We start from the raw sequence: 25,777 nt of genomic DNA on the forward strand, positions 1-25,777 counted from the left end.
AAAACTCAAAAATTCAAACATTTCTAATTTTCTAGGTCATATTTCACAGAATACTTACAATTGAAAGATAAATGTGAATCAAAGAAAACAAAAATAAATTGATAATGTAGTTAGTTAATTAATTTTATTTATTTATTTTCCAATAATAATAGAGCATATTAAATATATAGTATAAATGATAAAAAATAAAGCATTTTGAAAGAAAATATATTGAAAATGTTTCTTACCTTTGGTTTATGTATTGGCTTACTGGGTGGTTTAGGAATTGGTGGAAGTGGTACAGTCCAGTTTTGATATGGATCATATACTTTTGCACATTTATCACCCAATAATATTCCACATATTTCTCTTGGACTTAGCACAACTTTAGCAAAGACTTGAACAACTTCATTCTTTAAAACATTTTTAGAAAATTTCAAATTAAAAGCAAATTTGAATTTATTCAGTTTTTATTTAAATTACATAATAAACAATATTTTTATATCATCTATATGAACTATAAGTATTTGTAACAAAGTATAAATAAATAAATAAATATATATATATATATAAAAGTTGTTTATAATAAACATCTTTTTGTATTTTCCTCTTACTTTAAAGGTATTTGTGATTCCTTTGCATACTCTGGCTGTTTCAATTTTGAAAGTCGTACAAATAATATCAGCAAAATGGCCTATTTCATCTTCAGATTTTCCTTCTTGAACTAAATGCTGAAGAATTCCTACACCAAATTTACATGCTAAGCATGTTGCTGAGGAAGTAATTCCTTCTTTCATTTCTCTTAAAACCTTTTAAATTAAATTCAAAATTAGTTCTCAAATTTATTATTCTAATTACTCAAAGAACTGGCATAACTTTAATTATATTATATGACAATTTGCTTAAAATAACTCTTATGTTTTAGTTACCTACCTTTTTTATATTTAACATATGAAACCCAAAAGATATGACATTTGAGAAGAAATTTTTCTCTTTCATCACAGATGTATACATATTTTCTTTGTTAACATTCTTTTCAAAAATGTCGTCAGCATAATTGTATATAAAATTAAACTTTTCTTCCTTAGTTTCATTCTTACTTGGTAGATATATACATTCAATTAGAATGATCTGGCAGAGAATTACAATGAGCAATAATGCCCAAAACTTCATTTTGGATCAAGATCTCACAATCTGAAATGACATAAAAATCCAAATTTTATCATTTTGAATTCTTATATATAGCCAATAACATAATCTTGCAAGCTATCTGAATGAGAACAAACAGCATTTTTTGATAAACAGAAAATTTACATTGATAAATGTAATCAATAAGAATCATCCACATGGTTCTTCATAAACAAGGCCAATCCAAAAATGATTAAGTTCAGTGATAAGGATAAAAAAAAAACAAACATTGTTATATAACTTCTCATATTAATCTTACAAAATATAAATATGATAAACCTATATTTAATATTAGATAAAAAAAAATTGAAAATCTTTAAGACAATTCAAAATAAGAAAACATTTTTCATAAAATTAAATGTGATGCTATTATACAAAATAGAACAATTACTAAGATAATGAGATAGTGCAAATACTAGATAGTATATAACTAAACTATGTATATATTTACAAACACGACTATGAGTGAACTTTAATTTCTTCAAAATGACTTATTCTATGATTATCTAGATGAGTTAAAATAGACTTTAAAATCATGAATAATGTTATATATATATATACACACACACACACACACAAAACATAGATTACATTTTATATTAATATACACATATATAATAAAAAAAAAATAAACTTTTTTATTTGTATAGAATCAAAGTTATTTAAACTGATTTTTTTCTGCTTTTAAACAATTTATTTGTTCACAAACAATCTCATTGTTTTGAATTAATTGCTTTTTTTTTTGGTTGACTTTTATTTTATTTTTATTATTTAGAAAAATAACCTCATTATTATATAATCATATTATATAATAATAAATATAATAATTTATACATAAAAGTATTTTTAACAAAAATAATAAATCTCAAAAAATGAAAAGTTTTTTATTTATAAATAAATAACTTAAAATCAATTTTTATAATAATCTTATCTTACATAAAATATATCATGCTTTTATTATTCTACACTTCTAGTATATCTTATTTACTATGTAAACTTTCCTCTAATCCAATTTCTAGCATATCTTTCTTAACAATTTGTTCAAGATTCTTCTTATCATAATAATTCCATCTCATCTCTCCTCAAAACATGATTATCTACCTAAGCTTACTTTAGTTTATCATCTATGTCAATTATACTCAGACTACCTTTGATCAAAGTATTCTTGACTATTTTTCAACGTAACTCCAGTCATCCACTTATGCATTTACATCCAGCTATCTGCATGTTCCAAATCTGTCCTTTCCTCCCTCTAATTTTCTACTCTTCCTATACTACAGTTACATCCTAATTACTATCCTATAAAATTCATCTTTTAACATATTATTAAAAAATTAAATTAAAATAATTTTAAAAAGGTATCTATAATGTAGAATAAAATATGATAATGTTACGTGATAATTTACCAAAGAACAACATTAATTCATTTACATTATAAAGAGCAATTATGAATGTTTAAAAGAACCAACAACTTGAAAGAAAAATGAAAAGCATTAAATAATAGTTATTTAATTTCTAAAAATTTAAGCAGATTTATTTCTTCTTAATTTATTCATAATGAGATCAAACATTAATATAGAAATATGTTGATACAACATTATTCTGATGATTCTACAGAGCACAGACAAAAAGTTTAGACTAAACTTTTTGTTCGTGTTCTGTAGAATCATCAGAATAATGTTGTATTCTCAAACTGGTGTATTCTCAAATTAGTGGTTCTCAAACTGTGGTCCGCAGTCCTCTAGGGAAACGCGAAGCAGTTTCAGGGGGACTGTGAAGGTGTCATGTCAGGCAAAGCAGATGCACCCATCTCACTGAATGTAAATTTGATGACCATTTTCTGAATAAATAATTGTTTGTCAAAAAATGTTTTGATAACAGTAGCCTATACATTAATTGTAGTTAATTTTTAAAGGGTCTGCAAGCAATCTAAAAAATTGTAAAGAGACCATCACACAAGTTTGAGAACCACTGGTTTAGACAAATAAACCTTTTAGAAACACTGTTATATAAAGAACATAACTGTAGCTTAGTTATTTAAAATTACACAAGAGTAAAATTTTGTTTCATTAGAAAAAATTATTATTATTATTATTATTGTCATCTTGAAAGTTTTTTAAAGATAATTTTCCTGTGCTGAGGCAGATCATTATTAGTTTAATTTATGATTCTAGTAGTTAAATCTGCTACCTAGATTACTCAAAATGTAAATGATTTTTAACATATGAACATCAAGTTTCACAAACTAAAAGATTAACACAGTGATAACAGTAAGAAAAATATAAAATAAATAAAATTCCAATTTTTGAATATTTGGGTCTGAAATTGGGTCAGAAGTCCTGAAAAACATTTTATCCAATAAAGCTTTGATTCCTAAAATTTGTGTTTGTTTTTTCCCCTCCTATGAAAATGTAATTTTATAAGCAGTGATACAAGTAAATACAACTGAATAATCAGCTTTCTACAGTCTTTAGAATTAAGTACAAAATTGCTATAAGAACTTATTATACAGGAATGCTTTTTTTTATGAAAAAAAGTAGACTTTATTTTCTATTTTTCCTGAAAGGAACACATTTTTGTATTTTAGCCCATTTTTATAAAATTTTAATGTTTTTACCTTTTTATTTGCCACTTTTTCTATATTTTAGTAAGTTTTACCTTTACTTTTACAGCTTCATTTGTTTTAACTCTATGGTTTTTAAATGCTTAGTTATTCTGGGTCACCATTAGATATTCCAGTTTTACCATTATTGTACATTAAAGACAGATGAGGGGCAAATGGCCCAAAATGCGTTTCCTTTCGTGAAAAATAGAAAATAAAGTCTACTTTTTCCAATCAAAAAAGTGTTCCTGTATGATAAGTTCTCTATACATACATACATAAAAGACAGCGGCCATACACGAGGTGTTTAGCCGGTGGAAAAGAGGGTAAGGGAAAGGGGGAGGGGAAGAAGGAGGGAGAGGAGATAGACAGTAAAGAAAGGTAGGATTCCTCTGAACACTGTATGGCTACTGTACCCTCTATGTTTGATGTTGGCATGCAGTTTTTAGGCTGCAAGGCTGTAGTCCCCTGAAGGGTCTAAAAGAAAACTTGTGTGTAGTGAACACCAATAATTGAGTGTCACAACAAATAGCTAAGTGTAGAAGTTAGTGCCAAGTGGCTGTTAGTAGGAAGACTTATATCTACTTAATACTAATAAAACTGAATGTGAGTGCAAATCTTAATACTATTAACAACTAGACAGACAGTGCAAAAACAAATGAACACAACGACAAACTAGACAGAAAACAAATGAGCAAGACCCTAATTTGTTTTTTTGTTTTTAACAGTAACTTACTAACTCAAGTTCTCTATAGCAATTTTGTGCTTAATTCTAAAGAACACAAAAGAGAACAAGAAGCAATCAAGTATTAAGCTTTTTACAGATAACACAAATGGAAGACTTCTTGCCACCTTGCAATTGCTTAACCAGCTATGTCTGCTGTCCCTAACTTATGTAGTAGATGTAGAGAAATAGGTAAAGAAGAGCCATTGATCCTTATTTAGAGATTCTTCTATAACCAACTACATTCCTCTGCATGCATTAGCTAACTTTACTGGAGATGTTTTTACATTTTAGGTCAATATTATTAAAAAGCCTCAAGGTGCTTTGTTGTTTCAGATGACAGAGAAAATGAAAAATAAAAGAATGTCCAGAAAAAATTACTACATGCAGAAAGAATAAAAAATAACAGGATACTAAAATTAGCATTTTTATACAGACTAACAAAAATCAAAAGCATACAAAGCAATGAAAAAAACAAGACTCATCTTGAAAACTAAAAACAAGTTAATATAAACCTAAATTCTTAAACACTTATTATTGTATTTATTGAAATTATTTAATTATACTGGTATATATTTTTGTAATATTGAGAATTCTCATATATTGATTTAGAAAATATAAAGTTTTCCTAGTGAAATTTTTACTATAAAGCGATAAAATGTAGCAATATTAAAAAGTTTACACTAAACTTTTGGATTCTAGGTAATTATTATATGAATCAAATTTTATGATAAACTAAATTTTAAAATTGTTATAATAGAAAATTTCTCATTACTATCAATTAAATTTTTTGACAAAAATTTTTAAACATTGTATATAATAAAACAGTTTCTATACTATATATTTTCTTATATTTTCCATTATATCAATGATGGATATATTGATAGTATAGTAAATTTCCTTTATTTTATTCTTCACTTCTATTCTATCATCATAATATAGATTTACTTCAAAAACATTGTTAATAACAAAGTTTTGCTAAATATTTTCTTTCAAATTAAGTCTTTTCTACAATAATATTTTAGAAAGATTAAAATATGCAAACAAAGCTTTGTAATTTTAAAGTACTACTATAAAAATGCACAAAACTTGTACCATGTTAAAATTTAAGAGACCAATCTGTTAAATTTAGTAATATTTTCAGCCATTCTTCTCTTTCATAGAATACAAATGAATGAGATAGAATGTGCGTCTAAAATTAAAAAATTTAAATTACTACATACTTCTTACTATTCTTTTTGATTTAAAATCATGAAGTTATATTCTGACTGTCTTAAAAGAAAAAAAATATTTTATTAGTATTTGCAATATTGTATAATGGTGTCATACATATAACCAAAAGTAAAATCAAAATTTCATACCATTGTTTCAAAACAAAAACCAAACTACATTAATCAATCACATAAATTAACAGGTGAATTATAGTTAACAAAAGAAATTAATTGAACTATTTAACGAATAATTAAAAATTTAATTTAAAATCATAGAAAATAAAAAGTTTTAAGAATTACGTAAAAATGTTTATACCAAACATTCATTGCTTTATCAAACTTTGTTTCAGAACAAACTAATTCTAAAATCTAGCCTCATATGAAAATATTTTAATAATAAAAATTAATCAATAGTTTCATCACTAAGATAATGCAGTTAATAAAAACATTACCATGTGTTTCGAAATATCATCTCAAACTATCATATCATGTCAATAAATTAGTCTAAAATAAATAATTATACTCACTACTGTACCTACTTTTTAAAAACATATAAAGATATGAAAACAGAACAATATTTTGTAACTCATAAAATCCAAACAAAACTAAATCACATTTATATATTTTTCTTTTGATACTATGAACTTAGATAAAATGATTAAAGAAAGAAATTACAATATACATAATGCCTGACATATATAAATAAGGTCAAGTACCATCAATAAAAGCATTGGAGTGTTAATACCATTAACCTAATGACATGTTTTTAAAGCTCAATGAATTAAATATCTTACAAATATATGATTACTATTAAAAAAATATATAAATTTTTATATTTTAAGCAATGACAAAATAATGATTTAAATTATTTTTATTTCATTAATTTTAATAACCCATTTTCTATTTTGAACTACTCTTATTTGAAATTTTAACAAATTTTTACTGCAATAATTAAAAAAAATCATTAAATTTCAGAAATAAAATACATTCGTTAAGGACTTTTATCGCTAATTAAAGCTTGTTCTTATACAAATTAAATAAAATATAAAATCTTAGTTATTTTTTTATAATTTTAATCATCATCATAGAGAAACAATGTACATTATTTAATAAATTTATAACCCATAATTTTGGTTTATGACAGTTTTTCACTATATAAATAATAAAATGAGAAATATTATTTTTGTATGTATAATAATTTGAATATATTTAAAAATTATACCATAACTTTATTTTAGTTTTAACAAAAATTAATACTCCAAAAATCACAAAATGCAAAATATTTTAAAAATAATAATCTACATCCCTTATTCTATGACGAATTCATGCAATAACAAAAATCATTAATTCAATTTAAAATAAGTACATTTGCATAGCAAATTGTTAAATTAAATTTAAAAAATAAAGTAGCTAAACATTTCATTAGATTTACATCACTAATTGAAATTTCTTTAGTAATTAAATCTAAATTCATTAACAGCTACAAGACTGATATATAAGATAAAATAATTACTATAAAATTTTATTTATTTATAAAATAAATTTATTAATCAAAAATTTTATCCAAATACTTAAAATGAAGTTGCTTTGTTTCAAAAATGAAGCATTTGAAATTTTTTTTATTCATTCTTAAAGCTAAGTTCTATTTAAAATGTTTTATTAGATTACTGTAGCATTACACATTTAAATACATAATTTTACAAAAATAATAATTACAATTATTTTTACATTTTAAAACAGGATGGCGATCTTAAAAGTTACTGAATTTTAATAATTTAAAATTTGTTTTCTCAATTGAATTTATCTTTAGTTAGCAATCTTTACTTCAAAAAAGTTTTTGGCTGCATCTACAGCTACTATGATTGTTATAGAAATAACTTCATATGTGCTATTATACAAACAAACATCATGCCAAAAGTAAATTACTAAATTAAATTGAGGGGAAAAAAATATTCAGCATGTGTAGTGAAAAGTCATTCACTAAATTCAAAGTAAACATTTTTGAAATTCTTTGATCAACTAACTTGTAAGACCTTTTCACTAAGGAAGAAGAGTAAATAATTGCCTAACTTGATTACTCATCTGAGAAACACTAATGCTTTATATGCATATCATTAATAATGCAGTAATGTAATAAAATATTTCATTGTATTCAAGAAATTATCCATCATTATATTGCTAAAATGTAGCAATTTTAAGATACTAATAAATCAAGAACAATATAAAATCTTTTCCAAGGAGTTGCAATGATTTATTCAGAATGTTTCGGGACATCCTAATCCATCATGGAAACATTTCAGAAATAAAAGATTGCGATCCCTTGATAAATATTTGATTTTACTCTTGATTGATTACCAATAGTTATAACATGGAGTTGTCATTCTGTTGTTTACAGAATTTGAGACAGTTACAAAGTTGTTAAATCTTAAAAACAAAAAATAATAAGAAAATATTTGGATTTTTGAAATAAAACATTTCAAGAATTTAAAGCTTGTAATTATTTTAAAATATTAGTCCACTTATAAATTTATTTAACCCAGCTGCATATATATTTTATATTCTAATTAAAGGAGAAACAGCAAATGAACCGTATTTTATTACATATTTAAAAAATAAATTCAATGGAGTTTGATTCATATTTTTGAAAATACATAAATCTTGGCAGCATTATTTAGATAAAATAAATGCTGATACTGCTAAATTTAGTCTATCAGAGAGTTTAAGGAACTGTTGTGTTTGGTCACTATCAATTTATAAAAATACTTACTGATGTCTGATAAAATTAAACAGGCATGACTATTATTTATTTCTTTTTTTTATAATGTAAGATTATCAAAAAGTATATTTTATCTGAAAAGATTAAAAAAAATGAAAATAGTAATAATTCACATAAGATAAATCATCATTTTGAAAATTGGGATCAATCTTAGTTGATGCTCTAGCATTATTTTTATTGCAATTCATTTCATTATCTGTCTCACGATATGTCAATAAAATTTTCTGAATTCTTATTTCATTTTCTGACAAATTTGAGTTAGAGCCATTTTTTCTATATGCTTATGAAATAATAGTCTGGCTGAATTTACAACTATAAATTTTGAACTATAAATTGATTTAATTGATAATTAAATAAAATTATTATAACTTATAACTATTATTTTATAGAAATGGAATGATTTAATATAATAATTTAACAAAATGCTTTGAATTTTGAATAATTTACAGCATTTTGCTAAATTATTATACAGTGGGTAATCGGTTAACAAATTTGTTACTGATCACCCACTGTAACTGTAACTGCCAACTGTTAACTGTAACTGTAATTTGTTAACCAATCACCCACTGTAACTGCGAACAAACCGGACAACAAATGTTTTCGCAAAAGATTTTTATGTTCGAACAACGAACACTTCACAGAACAAACACAAAAAGAAGCAATGTAAAATAATGCATACTGATTGGTTTTCCCTTGTCTCCAAGTAACAATTTGAAACCTTTTGAAGTGCAGGAGACATCGTCATCAACGCTCAACCCGATACTGATCGGATAGTATTTTTCTGTACTTTAAAACTCTCCACTGTAATTCCAGCTTTTTGTTTACCTTTCTGACAAATAATTTTTTATAGTCTTTGTGAGACTGTCAGGCACTCGTTAAGTTTTATGTCGGTTTTTATTTTCTAAAGGTGAGAGTTTAACTGTCCTATCAGATATTCATTAACATTTTAACACAATTTTGAATTTCATTTGGGCCTCACATTTACATAATTCTTTCGTGCACTAGTTGATTTCTGTTCTCTGAATTTTGTGAGTGCTTTTATGAACTTTTCATTTCAAAAAGAAATTGATAACATTATGGAGCCTAAAGTGTGAGCCTAGTGGAGTGTCAAGAACCATGCTCACCACAGAAACCAAGCAAGAGATAATATCCAAGGTAGAAAGTGGGCAAAAGATGTCTGATGTTGCTAGGCAGTATGGCTTGAACAGGTCTACAGTAGGCACAATCTTAGCTAAGAAAGATATAACCAAAAAGACTCAAGCAGCTAAAGGAGTAATGAAAATCACATCTGAGAAACAAAGATGTGCCATTCATGAAAAAATGAAGAGAATGCTTTTAATTTGGATAAAAGAAAGGGAAATGAAAAGAGGTGTAATGGGTATGACTATCATTCAAGAGAAAGTTAAAGAAATTTTTGAAGAACTGAAGAAACAAACTCAACATTTGTCACGAGGAGATAGACTTCAAGGCTACCACTGGATGGTTTGCAAAGTTTAGAAGAAGATCTGGCATTAAACATGTGGTAATTCACGGTAAGTCTGTTAGTGCAGATAAAGAAGCTGAGAAGTTCTGTTTCAATTTTGAAGAATTCATTAAAAAAGAAAGATATTGTCCACAACAAATTTTCAATTGTGATGAAACTGGTTTATTTTGGTTGGTTGGTTGGTTAAGGTTTCTTGGGTCATCAAAAAACAAATCCATGACCCTTTTTAATCATCAAAAAACAAAAAAATTAGATAATTGACTATCTTCTGGTGTTGAGTAAAGGGAAGTTATTTATTTTCACTGTCACTTAAAGCATATATTCCCAAAATTGTAATATTTCTACCAAATAGAGTTAAATTAATTTTATAAATCTTCTTACTGGAAACCAATTAACTGGAGCAAAATTTCTAAAGTGCAAATGTTTTCGACGCCCCTCCTGGGCTCTTCTTCAGGCATTCACTCAAAATCATTGCAAGCTAGTTCTTAAACTTTTCAGCTTTTAAGTTTTTTCCCAAGAATGGGGGAGCTGGTTCCATGTCTCAACCTCCAACCTGTAGGTTGGGATTTTTAATCAAAGTTTACTCCTCTAGGAGAGTGGCTGTCACCACCTGCGAGTCCCTCCTAAAGTATTAATCTCATTAAATGTTTAAAGTATTTTCAAATCGTTAGAACAAACGAACTTACCATTTAAAACTTTTAAATTTGAATCTTATTCGAAGTGTCTTATTTTATTATTATTATATTAAATTAAAATTTCTAAATTATTATTTATATTTTTCTTTTTGTGAAATATGAAAATGAAAGGCACATATTAAAGTAAATGATGTATTACACTTTAGTTCAAAATATATTATATCTACAAAAATATTATTCTAGTTAAAAATTAAACATATCCATCAAATGGCCAATGTGTTATATATTTTTCTATCTGGAAATTAATTTCAGAAGATACAGCTTTGAAAGAGCAATGAACAAATAGATATTATCTAGAGCATTTTACATCTAATATGACAATTAAACTTAATAATATATATTCTTATTTTGGAAACACTAATCTATTTAATATAATTATTGTGTAGCTAAATTTTTTTTATTATAAATATTCAAATATAAAAATTATTTCATATAAGATATTAAAATTTTTTTTATAGTGTGCTAAAATTTTTGTTGTATGATAGATTTGATTCATTTCACATGACAATGATTACCTTGTATATTAAATATACTTGTATTTAAAATATAGTCAGTCATTAGGTCTGATAAAGCAGTTCTTGATTAATTCAAATTTCTATAGTATAAGCAATGCAACTCTCATAAATCAAAAACTATTCATTGCATGAGGCTGTTCACATTGCTGAAGAGTTCAGATTAGCAAAATTATATATAAAGAAATTAAAGTTATGTAGTGCTGCATCACTATATACATTTTTTTTATACGACTTTTGTATATGTTTATGTCCTTTGTGTAATATGTTTTATTAGTCCGTACCTGAAATTGTAATTGTGTAAATGAAGAAATGTTAATAATTTTCGTTCTGGTAGAACCACCTTTTTGAGTGGCGTCGTCTGCCGTGCAACGATTGGTTGTATGTGACCATGTGAAGAGTGTGATGTAGTATGATGGCGGGATGTATAAATTGGAATCCCATGTGCGAATGAATCATCTTTTTTTTCTAACCAGGACTCGGATCAGACATACAGAGGCTTGTTTGGAGGGGAGAGTGAAGTAGGAAGAAAGGACGACGACCCGGTTTGGACAACTGGTAGAAAACCACTCAAGAAGCAATCGGATCGCATCGAAGTAAGTTATATATCATGATAAATTATCATTATCATTAGACTGAGTGTTTGAGGTGTATAACCAGATAAGACTAATATTATCGTTCTCTGAGCTCATCAGTGAACCACATGGCTGAGACTGTTGAGAGTAGTGATGTCACGAATAGTGATTTTGCCGAATACCGAATATTCGATTATGCTCTCGGCCAAAGCACCGAATATTCGGTGGCCGAATGTTTGGCAAAATATGTGTACATTTTGAGGGTGACAAGTTACGACCTGTCTCATTGCGGTGGGTGCAGTGGGTGTGGTAGCGATGCCGTGGGCGCATTTGTTTTATTTGTGAGTAGATCGTGTCACGACATGCAAAATGATGAAGATGTGGAGAAGAAAAGTGCTATTGCAAATGAGATTGATTTTTATATGAAAACTGTTCGCTAGATCGGACGTCTCAGACCTTTACAAGTGGTAGTCAGCAAATGCAAAACAGTATCCAAGCCTGACAGAATTTGGTAAGATTTATCTATCGTCTCCTGACAGTAGTGTATATAGTGAGAGGCTATTTTCAGAAGCAGGTATAGTTTATGAGGAAAAGTGCAATCATTTGCTATCAACAAATGCTGAAAAAATTGTTTTCATTCATCACAACTTACCACTGATAGATTTTAAGTTTTAAATGTAATAATTTGTGATTAAAATAAATACATTTTTGAGTAATGTGTGCGTTTTTTTCCCATAATTTGGTATTCGGTATTCGGCCGAATACAAAATATTAAAAAAAGTAGCTGAATAGGCCAAATATGAACAGTAGCCAAATATTCGTGGCATCACTAGTTGAGAGTGGATTCTTTGACCCATAGAAAGAAATGTGGGATGGGAAGATTCAGCGAGTGACCTTCATCTGTAAAACATAGTGTAAAATTAATTTTTGTTTAGATCACACAATTGGCTCCTCAAAAGGATCTATTAATTGTTGTGAGTGTTGTTAGTTGTATCTGGTAGTAAGTAGTGTAAGTTCTGATGTATTTGTTTGTTATTAAAACTTTGTTAATTGTAAATCAAGTCGTCGTCTATGTAAAGTCCTCAGGCATACATTTTTACCAACTTATTGTCTGGAGTACTTTTGATACTCCTTAGACATTACAGTTAAAAACAGGCATATACTCTATTTACAATAAACGCTATCACATTAATAATGGCTTACAATTACACAGTTCTTGGTACCCTATTTTAAACACTAAAGGAGGGACATACAATTGAGTGTAAAAAGAAGGATGAAAGGGAATGGGGCTGTAAAATATACTTTGGAACTGAGATGATTGTAAGTTAAATAAGTTAACATTTGTTTTTCAAAATTGGATAAGGTTGTCATCATCAAAATGTGCAAGTGAAATTTCTTATCTGTGTGTCTAAAAAGATGCACAATTACTTACAATGTATAACTTGTATAGGGACTGATGAGAGACAAGATCCAAAATGCATTCCCCAGTTAATATAAACCAATAAATGTTGATGATTTCCTAATCAGGTATTTCCTATTTTGTGTACAATAAGTCTAGTATTTACAATGGACATTGATGACCATTAATAAAACTAACACATTTAAGAAAGTTTTTAAAATGTTAAGTGTAATACCAAATATAGTATATGACATGAATTGACATAAGATTATTTAATACATAGATAATTACATATTTAAAGAAAATGGGAAAGCTACAGAAGAATGTTATACAAGAGGAATCTTACAGTTTACAAACTCCTGTCAAATTGCAGACACAGTGGATCCATTGAGAGTTTTGAATATCTTCATTGTGCCATCACAGATAATAGGGTAGCAGATGATTTGATATATGTAGGTGCCACCATATGATCCTTCATGATTAAAGGAACATAATGTTAAACAATCACTCCCTTCCACAGCCCTAGCTGTGTACACCTTGGATGATTTCGTCAAGGTTCAGTGGGATGATGCTAAGGACACCAGGTGTATCAGAAAAAAAGCACTATCTTACACGTCAAGTCCCTTGAAATCTGTAAATCAATGCTTAAGGGAAACTGTCAACTACAATGATCAAAACACAATATTAGATGCTTGGAAATCCTTGAGAGGTCTACACAATATAATATGATGCACATTTTTGTTACTGTTTTTCATTATTATTATTTTTTTGTCTTTTTTGTGCATGTCACAGAGATGTACTAGATTGTAAAGTTTATTTTTATATTTAAACATGATTGGCATTAAATTATTTATGTTCTATGTCTGTTAATATTTGTAAATGTTCAATTTTTGGAACAAACCTTATAAAGAGCATTTAAAAATGATTGGAAACATTAGTTTCTCAAGTTAAATAAATCTTTTTGCTGTTAAAATAGAAGGAATAAGACAAATAATTATCATCATGTTGCCTTATATTTACAGGCCACTTAAATAAATACTTTAAAATAGTATTTATTTAAACGTCACTTATATTGTACTGTAATAATTTGTACCTTTATTATTGTAGAACTGAAGAGGGCTTAAAATTGATAGAAAGCCGAAATGCATTTTGATAATTTATAATAGAAATTATTGTCAAATAAAGACATCTTTTATGGTCTCCAGTTTAATTTATTGTCCTTCGATAGACAGTGGAAATTAAAGCATATTATGACAAGACTGTCATATTAATTATATGTAAACTATTTTAAAGTATTTATTAGCCACCCTGTAAATATAAGGCACTTTGATGATAATTATTTGCCTTATTCCTTCTATTTTAAGAAATAATTAGTTTGAAGAATAGGTGCTGAGGCAGGATGTCATGAATTGGAGGTCCAAAGGGAAAGACGCTATATTGATATAAATTATTTTAAGTGCTATTTATGAGAAGAGGCTACACCCCTGTATGTTGAAGTTACTATCATCAGTTACAGCAGTCATGCGAAACAGAGATGTGTGGAAAATGGAAAGAATGATTATTAAGCCAATAATAAAATATAAAAGTAACAAATTATTGTTATTAAAGACTAAAATTAAAAAACTAAAAAACACAAATAGATAAAATGAGATTAAGAATTAATATTAAAAGGAATAAAGAAGTATAGAAAACAAAAAGCTATAATATTAAAGAAAAAATTTGGTTATCCAATAATAAATGAACAAAAGTTTGGTTAAATAACTTAGTGGTATATAAAATTGAGTATGAGGATCCTAGATAATGTAAAATATATCTTAAGCTTAGATACAACTAAGAATGCTTCCATATATAATGATGCCATAGACATGATTGGGGATGTAGAACAATTTTTTTTATAAAAGAATGACAAATAAAGATGAAAAAAATAAAATAAAAAATTAGAAATGAAATATGTGTTGGATTAAAATGGTGTATTATAACAGATAAACATGGTAAAAGAATTACTAGGGAAAAAGGTAGTGAAAATTTTAATAAGAAATATAATTATGTTAAAAAAATATTTAAAAGATAATAATTAGAAGTTATTACAGCATATAAAGCACACCAACCTGTAATAGTAAATAAAAAAATGGATAGAAGGAAAGAAATTAGAAATAGTAAATAATAATGATTATAAAATACTAACACAAGGTGTAGGAGATGAATTAAAGAAAAAACTTACATTATTAATAAATAAGATACAAAAGAAAAAATATATAACTAAGATAGATAAAGATAGAGTTTTGGGTTTTTATAATATAAGAACTCCAAAGCTAAATATTACATTAAAAACACACAAAATAGGTGACAAATGTCGACCTTTGGTTGATTTTCGAAATTCTTTACTCTTTAACTTGGAGTTATTTATTAAAAGCCATTTACGTGATATCCCATGATCTGAATATATTATATAAAATACTGATAATTTAATTTTTAAAATTAGTCAATTAGAAATAAAAATCACATACCAATTGTTAAGTTTAGATGTTGTTTCTATGTATCCTTAGATAAAATGGAATCAAGTGTTATTTGATTTTAAAAAATTATAATGTTAAGAATTGGTTAGAACAGATAGAATTTACCTATAAAAAAATTTTTTTATAATTGGCAATGATTTTTCAAACAAACAGATGGGATTACTATGGGAACAGTGATAGGACCAAAAATTGTAGAGATATGTATGATAGATATAGATATTATTATTAAATATTATTAAATAGATATTAGATATTATTATTAAAAATGTTAAAAGGTATGAATTCATAAGTTGGTATGTGGCTGATATAATCTTAATATACCATAGTAATGTCCAGAGATTATTTCAAATTTAGTAAACATAAATAAAAATATAGATTTTGAATTAGAAGAGGAATATAACAACAGTATCAATTACTTAGATTTAACAATAGAATGTTGTAGAAATTCATTATAATTTTTTTTGTAATTTTTAAAAATTACAAAAAAATTATAATACAAAAAAACTATTCCATACTGTTCCTATCGTCCAAATAACATTAAAAGATATAACTTTATTACAGAATTATGTAAAATTGTGTGTAGAAAGATGAGAAAACAGGATCAAATAAGGAAAGAAAATAATATAGTTAAAAAATTGTTAAATGAATATCTACAGAAATTGTTACAAAAATGGGTAATGGATTATAAAAATAATAGATTTAAAGTAAAATTAAATAAATTAGATTATATGTATGTTAGTTTTCCATTTATAGAAAAGTTGTGCAATTCAATTTAAAAAGTATTTAGATCATATAAAATATGTATAATGCCTAAATTAAAAAACAGATGTAATTTAGTTATAAGTAATGGAAAAAAAAATGTAGAAAAATTAGAAATGGCTGGTGTGGTATATAAATTTGGATATACCTGTAATAATAATAAAAAATATTATGTAAGTGAAACTAAAAGGTAATTAGAAACTCATATTAAAGAACATGAAGCTGCCATTAGATTGAAATATAAAGATTCTCCTTGGTATGAACACATTGAAAATAATAAATGTAACATTGATAAAAACAAGTATTAAAATAATGTATAGAAAAAAAAATAGTATTAAAAGAAGAATTAAAGAACATTATAAGATTGTAAAAAATAAGAATTTAGTTAATCAAAACAGAGGATGTAAATTAGATGATATCACACCTGCAATGAATACATGTAATCTGCAGCAAAAGTGTGAATTTGTCATAAGTTCGGTAAAGGATGATAATAGTGAGGTTGCGGCCAATGTTTTCAACGCAAAAACATGTATGTCAGACGTTCAGCGAATGTCAGTGGAATCATGCTTGACATTCCGAACACCATTGTCAAACTTCTAGACTTACAGGAAGGAGGCGCTGAACGTCCGACATACACATTTTTGCATTGAAAATTTCGGCTGCAACCTCGCTAATGTTAAAAAATTGTATAGATATTATAGAGTTTGTATGTTTAAAATGGTTTTATTTTAGAATTTTATAAGATATTAAAGTATATTTGTAATAAAAAGTAATAGATAATAAGTAACGGATATAACACTAATACTCAATTATTAATTAAACCCCTTTCTGCTCACGCTCGAACTGAGTTCGAGCGTGGGCAGATATTTTTCAAATATTTATTATTTTGGGCAGATATAATTCAAATATTTTCATATATCAGTTGGTGTTTCGCTAAACAGGAAGTGATGTCACATTTTTAAAAATCACTTATAACTCAAAATAAATGCTTCAAATCAACAAATGGCCCTAGAGTTTTCGACTTAAAATTACGCTCTATGATCACATCCTCAATATTGATGCAATGGGTAAATGCATCCTAACTAACAATCTAAAAGCAGCTACTTTATATCTAAATGGATAATTTGAATGTACCAGAATGAATAAAGGAATGTATTCTGGTTTATAATATACATTGATATATATGCCCCTGCTTTAAATTTGATTTTAACATCCAGAAAATAGATGGATGTGTTGCTATGTTGTTCCAATTTTAGGATAAGGTCATATGGAGATATTATCTACGTATCTATTATATGATGCAATGTTTTGGGTGAATTCTGGTATTATTTTGCTTTCTAGATTACTTATAAATTAATATGTAGTATCGATGAGTACACCTTGTTGTATGCAAGTACTGTTGTTGAATTTATTCACTCTGGCTCATTCAAGTGAACCATTTAGATATAAAATAGTTGCTTTTAGATTGTTAGTTAGGCGGATGTTTACCCATTGTATCAATATTGAGGATATGTTCATAGAGCTTAAGTGCACAATGAGAATAGTGATAGGATATGGGTACTTGATAAAACTTACAGAAAATTTAGCAAAATAATATATGTATGACAAGATACCACGCCAAGACAAAAAAAGATACCCCCAGCTGAGTCTAGAAACATACTAGTAGAATACAAGAGGCTGAAACCAATACATAAAGAAATTATACATAAGGGAAGAATGGATCTGGCATACAAAAGGTTAGCACAATATACCAAATTCTATGAAATGAGAAGATACTATAGATGAGGCCAGAGCTCCTGGAATTTATGGCATACCATTAACAGATGACAGATTTGACAAGGATTTAATTTATGTAAGAGCAACAAACAGATCTCTTAACAGCAGATTAAAGAACACAAATATGATATTGAGAAACAAACAACAATGCTATCCATGTATACCTTGAAACCAAGAATTGAAGCTAACCTAGAGCAAGCAGCTTTAATTAAAAATTGTTTTAGTAGAGAAGAAACTAAATTTTTAGAGATGTTAGAGATATTTAAAACAGCCTTGAAGGACTGCATTAATATATGGGAATTAGATTTGTTATTCTTGGAAAGTTTTTCATGATAACCTGGGAGGAAAAAATTATTATAATGCAATTGAACAATGGGGTGTTAATATATAATTTGGTGAAGTTTAAAGTTCGTAATTTCAAAATAGTTTAAATTTTGAATTGAGTTTGAATGTAGAATGCTATAGAATAAGCATTCTAAATAGAATATGTTTGTAACTGACCTGAAGTAGGGCAGTGAAGATGTTTGAAAACATTTGTCCTTATTAATGTTCTACTGGAATAAAGCAAAGGTTATCTACGTAATAAATATTTGTACATTTTTTCCAGTTTGATTTTCTCTCTTTTTAATTGAACTTTTTATGTTTTTTATTATTATAAAATAGCAAAAAACTTAATTTTGAAGGTAGGGATGGGTTTATGAAAAATTGTAAATGCTAATAACGAGTAAGACCATCATGAACTCAGACCCTAAAGATATGACATGACTCCTTTTACCTCCTCATCCCTTCAACCTTTAACCACCTAAATATAATAGCATCAATCACTCTAATACATGAATGTCCCTGAAAAATTTTAGAAAATTTCAACAAAAAGCACAGGTGTTATTAAGCTTCAAAGAGAGTGAACAAAATCATGCCACCCACACTAACATCCATGTATACAGAAAAAAATCCCCAAATTTTTTTGCATTCCTTAATGTTTCAAGCTCCTGAGTACAAAAATGTAAAAATCTTCAGGGGGTCATTTTTTGACCAGATTGCCATACTTTCCCTCTGTTATATTTAACAGCTGGAAATGTAATATTGTGTGTGTTCCTCTCCCAACTACCCCTAAAGCCAGTAATTTTTTTGTATTTTGCAGTTTCATTATGGTAAATACTCAGGTCAGTAAATGCACATTTTAATTACTAAGACCATTGTTTTTATCAACCTCTCCCACCCAACCTAACCTCACCAATCCTCTCTCCCTCAAAAGGCTGAGAAATGCTGGGCACAGACAGCTAGTTTCATTTGATATAGTGTACCATATTTTTAAGTAATAATAACAACAAAAAAAACTTTAGTTTGTAAAAGTATAGTGAGTCACTAACCACAGAGTCTAATGTTAATTCTTATATTAGATGCATCATATTTTTTATATTGAAATCAATGATATTTTCATTTTTTTCCAATCCCTCTTCAATTGTGCTACTTTTTGACTTTTGATTTGTTCTGAACATTATTCACCCACTCTACACTCATTGCATGATTTTGAATATATTAAATGTAGCATAACATCATAATGAAATAAACAAAATAAAAAATTTCTTCCGTTGTCATTTAACTTAAAAATACAAAAAACTAATGAGATATGGTACTGTAAAATAAAACAAATTAAGGAAAATAAAATTGAAGTAAATTAAAAATCATATTTTATCACTAACTTGTGAAAAATAAAATTAGTTTAGACTACCAGTAAATGGAGCTCAGATTAGCAAGGTTGTGCCATAACTGCATACAACTGATCATGAAGTGTAATATTTAAACAATTAATAATAAAGCCTTCTTAGTGTCCTTGAGTTAAAAAAAAGTACAATACCCTACATTTTAATTTGTCATTATTTTTGTGAATTTTTTATTTCTCAAATTCTAAAAAACTTACTTTTAAAATGTTGGCATATTTTAAATCAAAAAATGAAAAAGTTAACTTTACGGTTATGAACTTTTAGGAAGAGTGATGAACTATAAAGATAAGATTTTTCTTAACAAGAAATAAAACTGTTAATTTTTAAATTATTTGCACTATATATGCTCTACATATTCTTCATTCATAATACACAATGAATAAAAGCAAATGTTACTAAACTTTAACAGGTTGCTCAAGTAACAAAGCATAAAGCAAAACATACCATTCAACAGATTTGATAATGTAAATAAAAGATAATCTGATATTAAATGCTTTTTCTAGAGAGAGAAATTTTAAAAAAATCACTGAAGCATTTTCAGTTTTACAAACCTATTTTCAGGAGTCAACAGCATTGCTGAAGATGAACATGTAATCCATAAGTACTTCAGTAATTAACTTTTTGTTCCAGAAAAAGTATTTCGTGTTAAATTATACACATTTAAGAGGTTTTCTGATAACTTTGTTGGCTAAATAAAATAACAGCAATAATTACTTTGAAGACGTCTATTAAATAAATATATCTAGTATATAATTAAAGAATTTAATTTAAAAAATATACAGATATTATTTTTATTGTAAAATTTACCAACATGATGAGTTCATTCATTAGTAAAAAGATTTGGTAATAATTTATAAAAACTCCATTTAGGAAGAATTAAACATTACTTAAGAGCAAATGTTGAACCGAGGAATTTTTTTGTAGTTATAAAAACAAATTTCTCATTAATAATTTTCACATATAAAATAATTATTAAAGCAATTGCAACTGCAATTATTTTAACAGTCATATATATTTCTCACTTACATTTCTATAACTTTTCTTTTATCCTCCTCCATAGTAAATTTAATAAAAAGAACTTGGAAGTAAACATTTTTAAATGATAACATTCGTATTCATATTTAAAATATATAATTGAATAAACAGAAACAAAACTTTTCCATTTTCTTAATACAGGAAAGATCAGAGTAATTGAATGGTAACTGTTCAAGGATTATATCTTCTACAAAAAACAGAATCAATAGCATAAAGCACAATACTATATTTTAAAGATCCTAGCATTTATTTTTTTAATTTGTAAGCAATTACAAAGCATAGTTGTTTCTAATTGTTTGTCAGTGCATCTGATATGCAACGATCTGCATCAGTGCATTTATTGACATGTAATTAATGTTTTGATGATATAAAACTAATTTTTGTACTGAAATATATATTGAATTATTATTATAGGAATTAAAAACAATTGAAAACTAGCACAATAAAATTCATTTTTGTATTTTTAATAAATTAATAGAGAGTATTTATGATGACTTTAATTATGTGATCAGCAGAATGAAATTCAGGTCAGGTATTTATTACTTATTTAGCATATTTTCTGAAGCTGATTCTACAAATACATTGTATTTACAACATACAACTTAATATTACTATAGTCTAGGATTGTCATCCAACCTTATTTAGTGATAAAATGTTCTTTTTAACAGAAAAATGGATAGGAAAAGAATAAAAGTGGCTAGTATTTCTGGAATTACCTAGTGTATATAGTATTACATTAGTCGAGCCACGTCCACCAGCCTAACCTACTAAGTTTTTTGCAGAAATGACATCATCAGACAGAATTCTTCGTTAGACTAACTCAGTCTCCTTTTAGCCAACTAGACGCTTTCTGCAGTTACTCCAAACCAGTTTAACTACTAGTATATCTGATATGCAACGATGCTCAACTATATCATAGAGAAGCTTCAAAGAGCTTTCCCAGAAGGTGTCATAAGGTACTCCTTGAAAACTTTTCGTTTGCAATGCATCAGAGAGGTCGACATCCAGGACTCCCCAGTTACAACCACTGCTACCGCATTATTTTATAAAACCAAAAGGTAGCAAGATTTTGCACTTAGTTAATAAAAAAAAATCCATTTTTATTAAAAATTGTGCAAGAGTGAAGAGATTAAATAAAAAAGAGTAATGGTTTAGAAGAATAAAATATATGTATTTAAATTTATATTTTTGCATATCACTGTAAAAACAACGTTATATTTAATAATCAACAGAAAGTATAAATTAAAATTTAAAACGTTTGCGTAAAAGATCCATAACGTTATTTCGAAATTTAAATTCAATAACATTTTCTCTCCCTTACTGAGATTCATAACAAATGATCTCCAGGATACAAAACGTTTAAGAAATGCTTCAAAGTTTAATATCAATCTACAATAACATTGTGATCTGACTTCAGCTTTTACCTTCATAACTCCAGCATCAATCACCAAAACTGTCCAAGCTCTTTCCCTTCGAAACTTTGATTTAATGATAATAGACGATAGATGGCATCAGAGTCGATAGCTCTGTAATGCTGTAATGCTACTATACAGGCATAATAAATATTTCTGACACTTCGAGCGCTTCGATCGTGTATAGTCGTAAGTTTGGCTGGAGCAGAGGGAAAGTCAGCTGTAAACATTCGAAATTCTTTTAATATATGAAAATGTCTCGTTTTTAACTCAGATATTTGCATAATGTGAACGATTATGCAAATTTGTGAAATATGACGTGTGGACGGTAGTTTTTCGTGAAAATATGCAAATTAACCAGTAGGTAGACGATACTGACAGTGTTGCGGTGTATCTATAGTGGAATATTTGGTTTCTATTTTTTATAATAGTTTTTCCAAAAAAGTTAAAAAGGTAAATATGTTGTGCCTAAACGATAGTATTTGTGAATTCGATATAAATAACAACTAAATATGTTGTGCCTAAACGATAGTATTTGTGAATTCGATATAAATAACAACTAAATATGTTGTAAATTTTTCGATTTTTTTTAGGTTTTTTTGATAATTTTGTGTCAAGTAGTTAGTAGAATGTAGAAATTAGTTCAGATGAACTTTTGGTTAGGTCATATTCCTCGTAAATTCTGATAGATGAAAACGAATTTTCGAAATTAGGGTGGAAAAATTATATTAATAATGGCTTTAAATTTGCTTTAAAATTAGGACTGCGACGAACTTATGCAATGTGCAACTCGTGTGCTAAAACATGTTAATTATAGTATTGAAGTGACATAAAATCATGTTTTCTAAGATTTGTAAAAGTGGTTATAACTATTCAGCATACGAAGGAAATCTTTGAAAGCACATTTGGCAATGTCCATTGTGGTGATCTTTTGCCGTTCATTTCGCCCTCACATTGTTTGAAATGTACGGCAAAATGGAATTATGGCATTCGGCACTGTCTGAAGCATACATCTGATTGAATCAGTGTAAAGAAAATTTGGAGAAAGTTTCCAATTTTTTGTAAGACAATTGGTTATGATGTATCTAGGAACTGGGACAACTCCAAAATGGTTAGATCTACAATCTGTTCCATGTACTGTACACTACTTCCGAACATTAATAAGAAGCAAATACTAAGAAAAGAAAAAAGGAAAAGGCAACAGCAAATGTGAATAAAAAGACAGCCAAAAAGTCTTCTACGGTTGTAGCAGAAACGACATCATCAGGGAAGAAAAGACCTGCCAAAAATGAAGTGGAATCTACCAAACTAGGAAAAAAAAAGTAGGATCGAATAAAAAAGGGATCGTTAACGTATTTTTTTTTTCAATATTTTCTTAGTTTATTATACTTTCGGAGCAGTGACGTGCCGTGACATTTGATGATAGGGAAGCTGTAAGAAGCCGACTTACAGGGACAATCAATTAATTGCGCGTTAGGGCCCGTTCGTATTCGTTTGTTCGATAAGCCGGTAAAAACCATATACTTCTTTAAATGTATTTTTAATAGATTATCTGACGTACTTAATAAATAAGAAAGTTCAATATAATTACCTCCATTATTAGATTCAATAAATTCCCTACGCCCTCTAAATGCCAATTCTCGCTTTGAGAAAAAACATATAACTTCTATTAATTTAGATATATCTATTAATCGTAATTATCTCGTTATAATTTTCAATATTTATTTTATATTGTCTACCAATGTTAAATTCTATTCTATCTTTGATTTCCAAATTGCTTCAATTTTACGAAAGAATCGTCATTCGTCATGAATTTTATCGTCAAAATGTCGAAATGTTTTTGTTGACGTATTTATATTTAATTTAGGCATTGGTCTTTCTCTTTTAATAATGTTTTCTTTTTCATTATATGGTCTTGAACCAAAACTTTTTTAAAATAAATTTTTTAATCACCAGCCACGATATAAGGGCTAAAATTAAAATTATCAGAAAAACTTACTTGGTAAAACAAAATGTGTGATGAATATACATGCTTAGTAAAAGAAAATTCTTCAATTGTATGAATATACTTTTAAAGAAACTTATAATTAAATATAACTTTGTGAAGAAACGTACATAAAAATAACAAAATATTCTTTACTTTTTAAATCTTAAAACAATCCACTTACAAGTTAGTGAAACAGCTCCCTACGAGTGGCTAATGAATGAAATCAGAGACGGGTCCAGGTAGGTGTGTGCGTGCCAAATCCCGAGGGTGTCGATACCGGTCAATGTCAAATGCCTCTCTTGTCGCATTACTAGTATATCTCAAAGGACGCGACAGGGTTGTAGATTTTAAACGTTTCTCACCATAGCTGTAAAAATCTAAATATGTTAAACTTAGAAAACGAACGACGGACAATCTGTTAACTAATTGGTTTTAGGACCAAGTGTTCACGGAAATTTCCAAAATTTACAACTTTTCGGTCACTCTCATTGAACTGGAAAAATTTCTGTCTTTATTACATCTAATATTATGAAGAGATCAGACCCCACCGTACTCGGCAAGAGATTGGTTCGGTTAAGCTTCTGTTTAAGTAAAATTTCGGCTCTTTCATCGGGGTTTTATATATGTTTCTAATTCCCTAATCGCTTAATTATTTAACTACTACTTAGTAGAAATAAGTTGAAACCGGTTACTTTGTACCTGAAAATCTAGTCTTGGGAAAACAGTGGAAAGACAAATTTTTATGACAACGGATATATAAATCGTAAATTTAAGGAAAATAAATTCTAGAGCTTTTTTTTTGTACCATTGTACGTCTCATTCATGAAATTTGGTTGTAAATGATGCTGCCAAAGTAACAGTTAATTTTTAACACTGTACTAGAATTGTACACGTTTTTTCTCCATCCCCTTACAGATGGGACGTACTAAATCGTAATATCACCGGTTTAACATTGAAATCCGTAAGTAATATAAGATGGGAGAGCGGAATAAACGCAGAATAAATATATCAAATATTTTTATGGATTTTTTTTTTTAAAACTCCTGTCAACTATACAGAACTATCATAAAAACATGCCAGTAAACTCTTATCGGTTGGGTTAAGTTATAAATCTAGTCTAGGGTGAGCAACCGTTTTTATAACATGGGCCAGAATTAATTTTACGTTTTTTCCGCGGGCCGTAGTAGTTAATTGACGCCTTCTTGTGACTCGTAATTTTTTAGTCTGCAAATATGAAATAAATAAATAAAAAGTTAATTACTACATTTATTTCTCTTATCATTTTCGAAAATTACAAAGAATTGGAAAAATAACTAATTTATTAAATTGGAAAAATAACTATTATCTATTAAAGATCTCGCGGGCCGGATAGAAACTTTTCGCCAGCCGTAGCTGGCCCGCGGGCCGGGGGTTGCCTGCCGTTG

At 27.6% G+C, this 25,777-nt stretch overlaps 1 protein-coding gene across 3 annotated transcripts in view; it reads right to left on the minus strand.

Moving 5' to 3' along the window:
* Nucleotides 1-22,478, minus strand: part of LOC136988192 (sphingomyelin phosphodiesterase-like) — a 62,501-nt gene extending 40,023 nt beyond the window's left edge. The window contains exons 1-5 of one of the 3 annotated variants that reach the window (XM_067286026.1): nucleotides 22,379-22,478; nucleotides 20,471-20,607; nucleotides 913-1,173; nucleotides 594-788; nucleotides 228-392 (exon numbers count right to left, since the gene is read on the minus strand). In XM_067286026.1, coding sequence (XP_067142127.1) covers nucleotides 228-392; nucleotides 594-788; nucleotides 913-1,152 — 600 coding nt within the window. In that variant the 5' untranslated portion in view covers nucleotides 1,153-1,173; nucleotides 20,471-20,607; nucleotides 22,379-22,478. Of the gene's footprint in view, nucleotides 1-227; nucleotides 393-593; nucleotides 789-912; nucleotides 1,174-1,801; nucleotides 1,910-20,470; nucleotides 20,608-22,378 lie in introns of those variants that run through there. The other 2 variants (XM_067286027.1, XM_067286028.1) reach the window with 2 other exon arrangements.
* Between the last annotated feature and the right edge of the window lie 3,299 nt (nucleotides 22,479-25,777).

The sequence above is a fragment of the Centruroides vittatus genome, unplaced genomic scaffold (assembly GCF_030686945.1).
Source record: "Centruroides vittatus isolate TY-2023 unplaced genomic scaffold, ASM3068694v2 scaffold_324, whole genome shotgun sequence".
NCBI lineage: Eukaryota > Metazoa > Arthropoda > Arachnida > Scorpiones > Buthidae > Centruroides > Centruroides vittatus.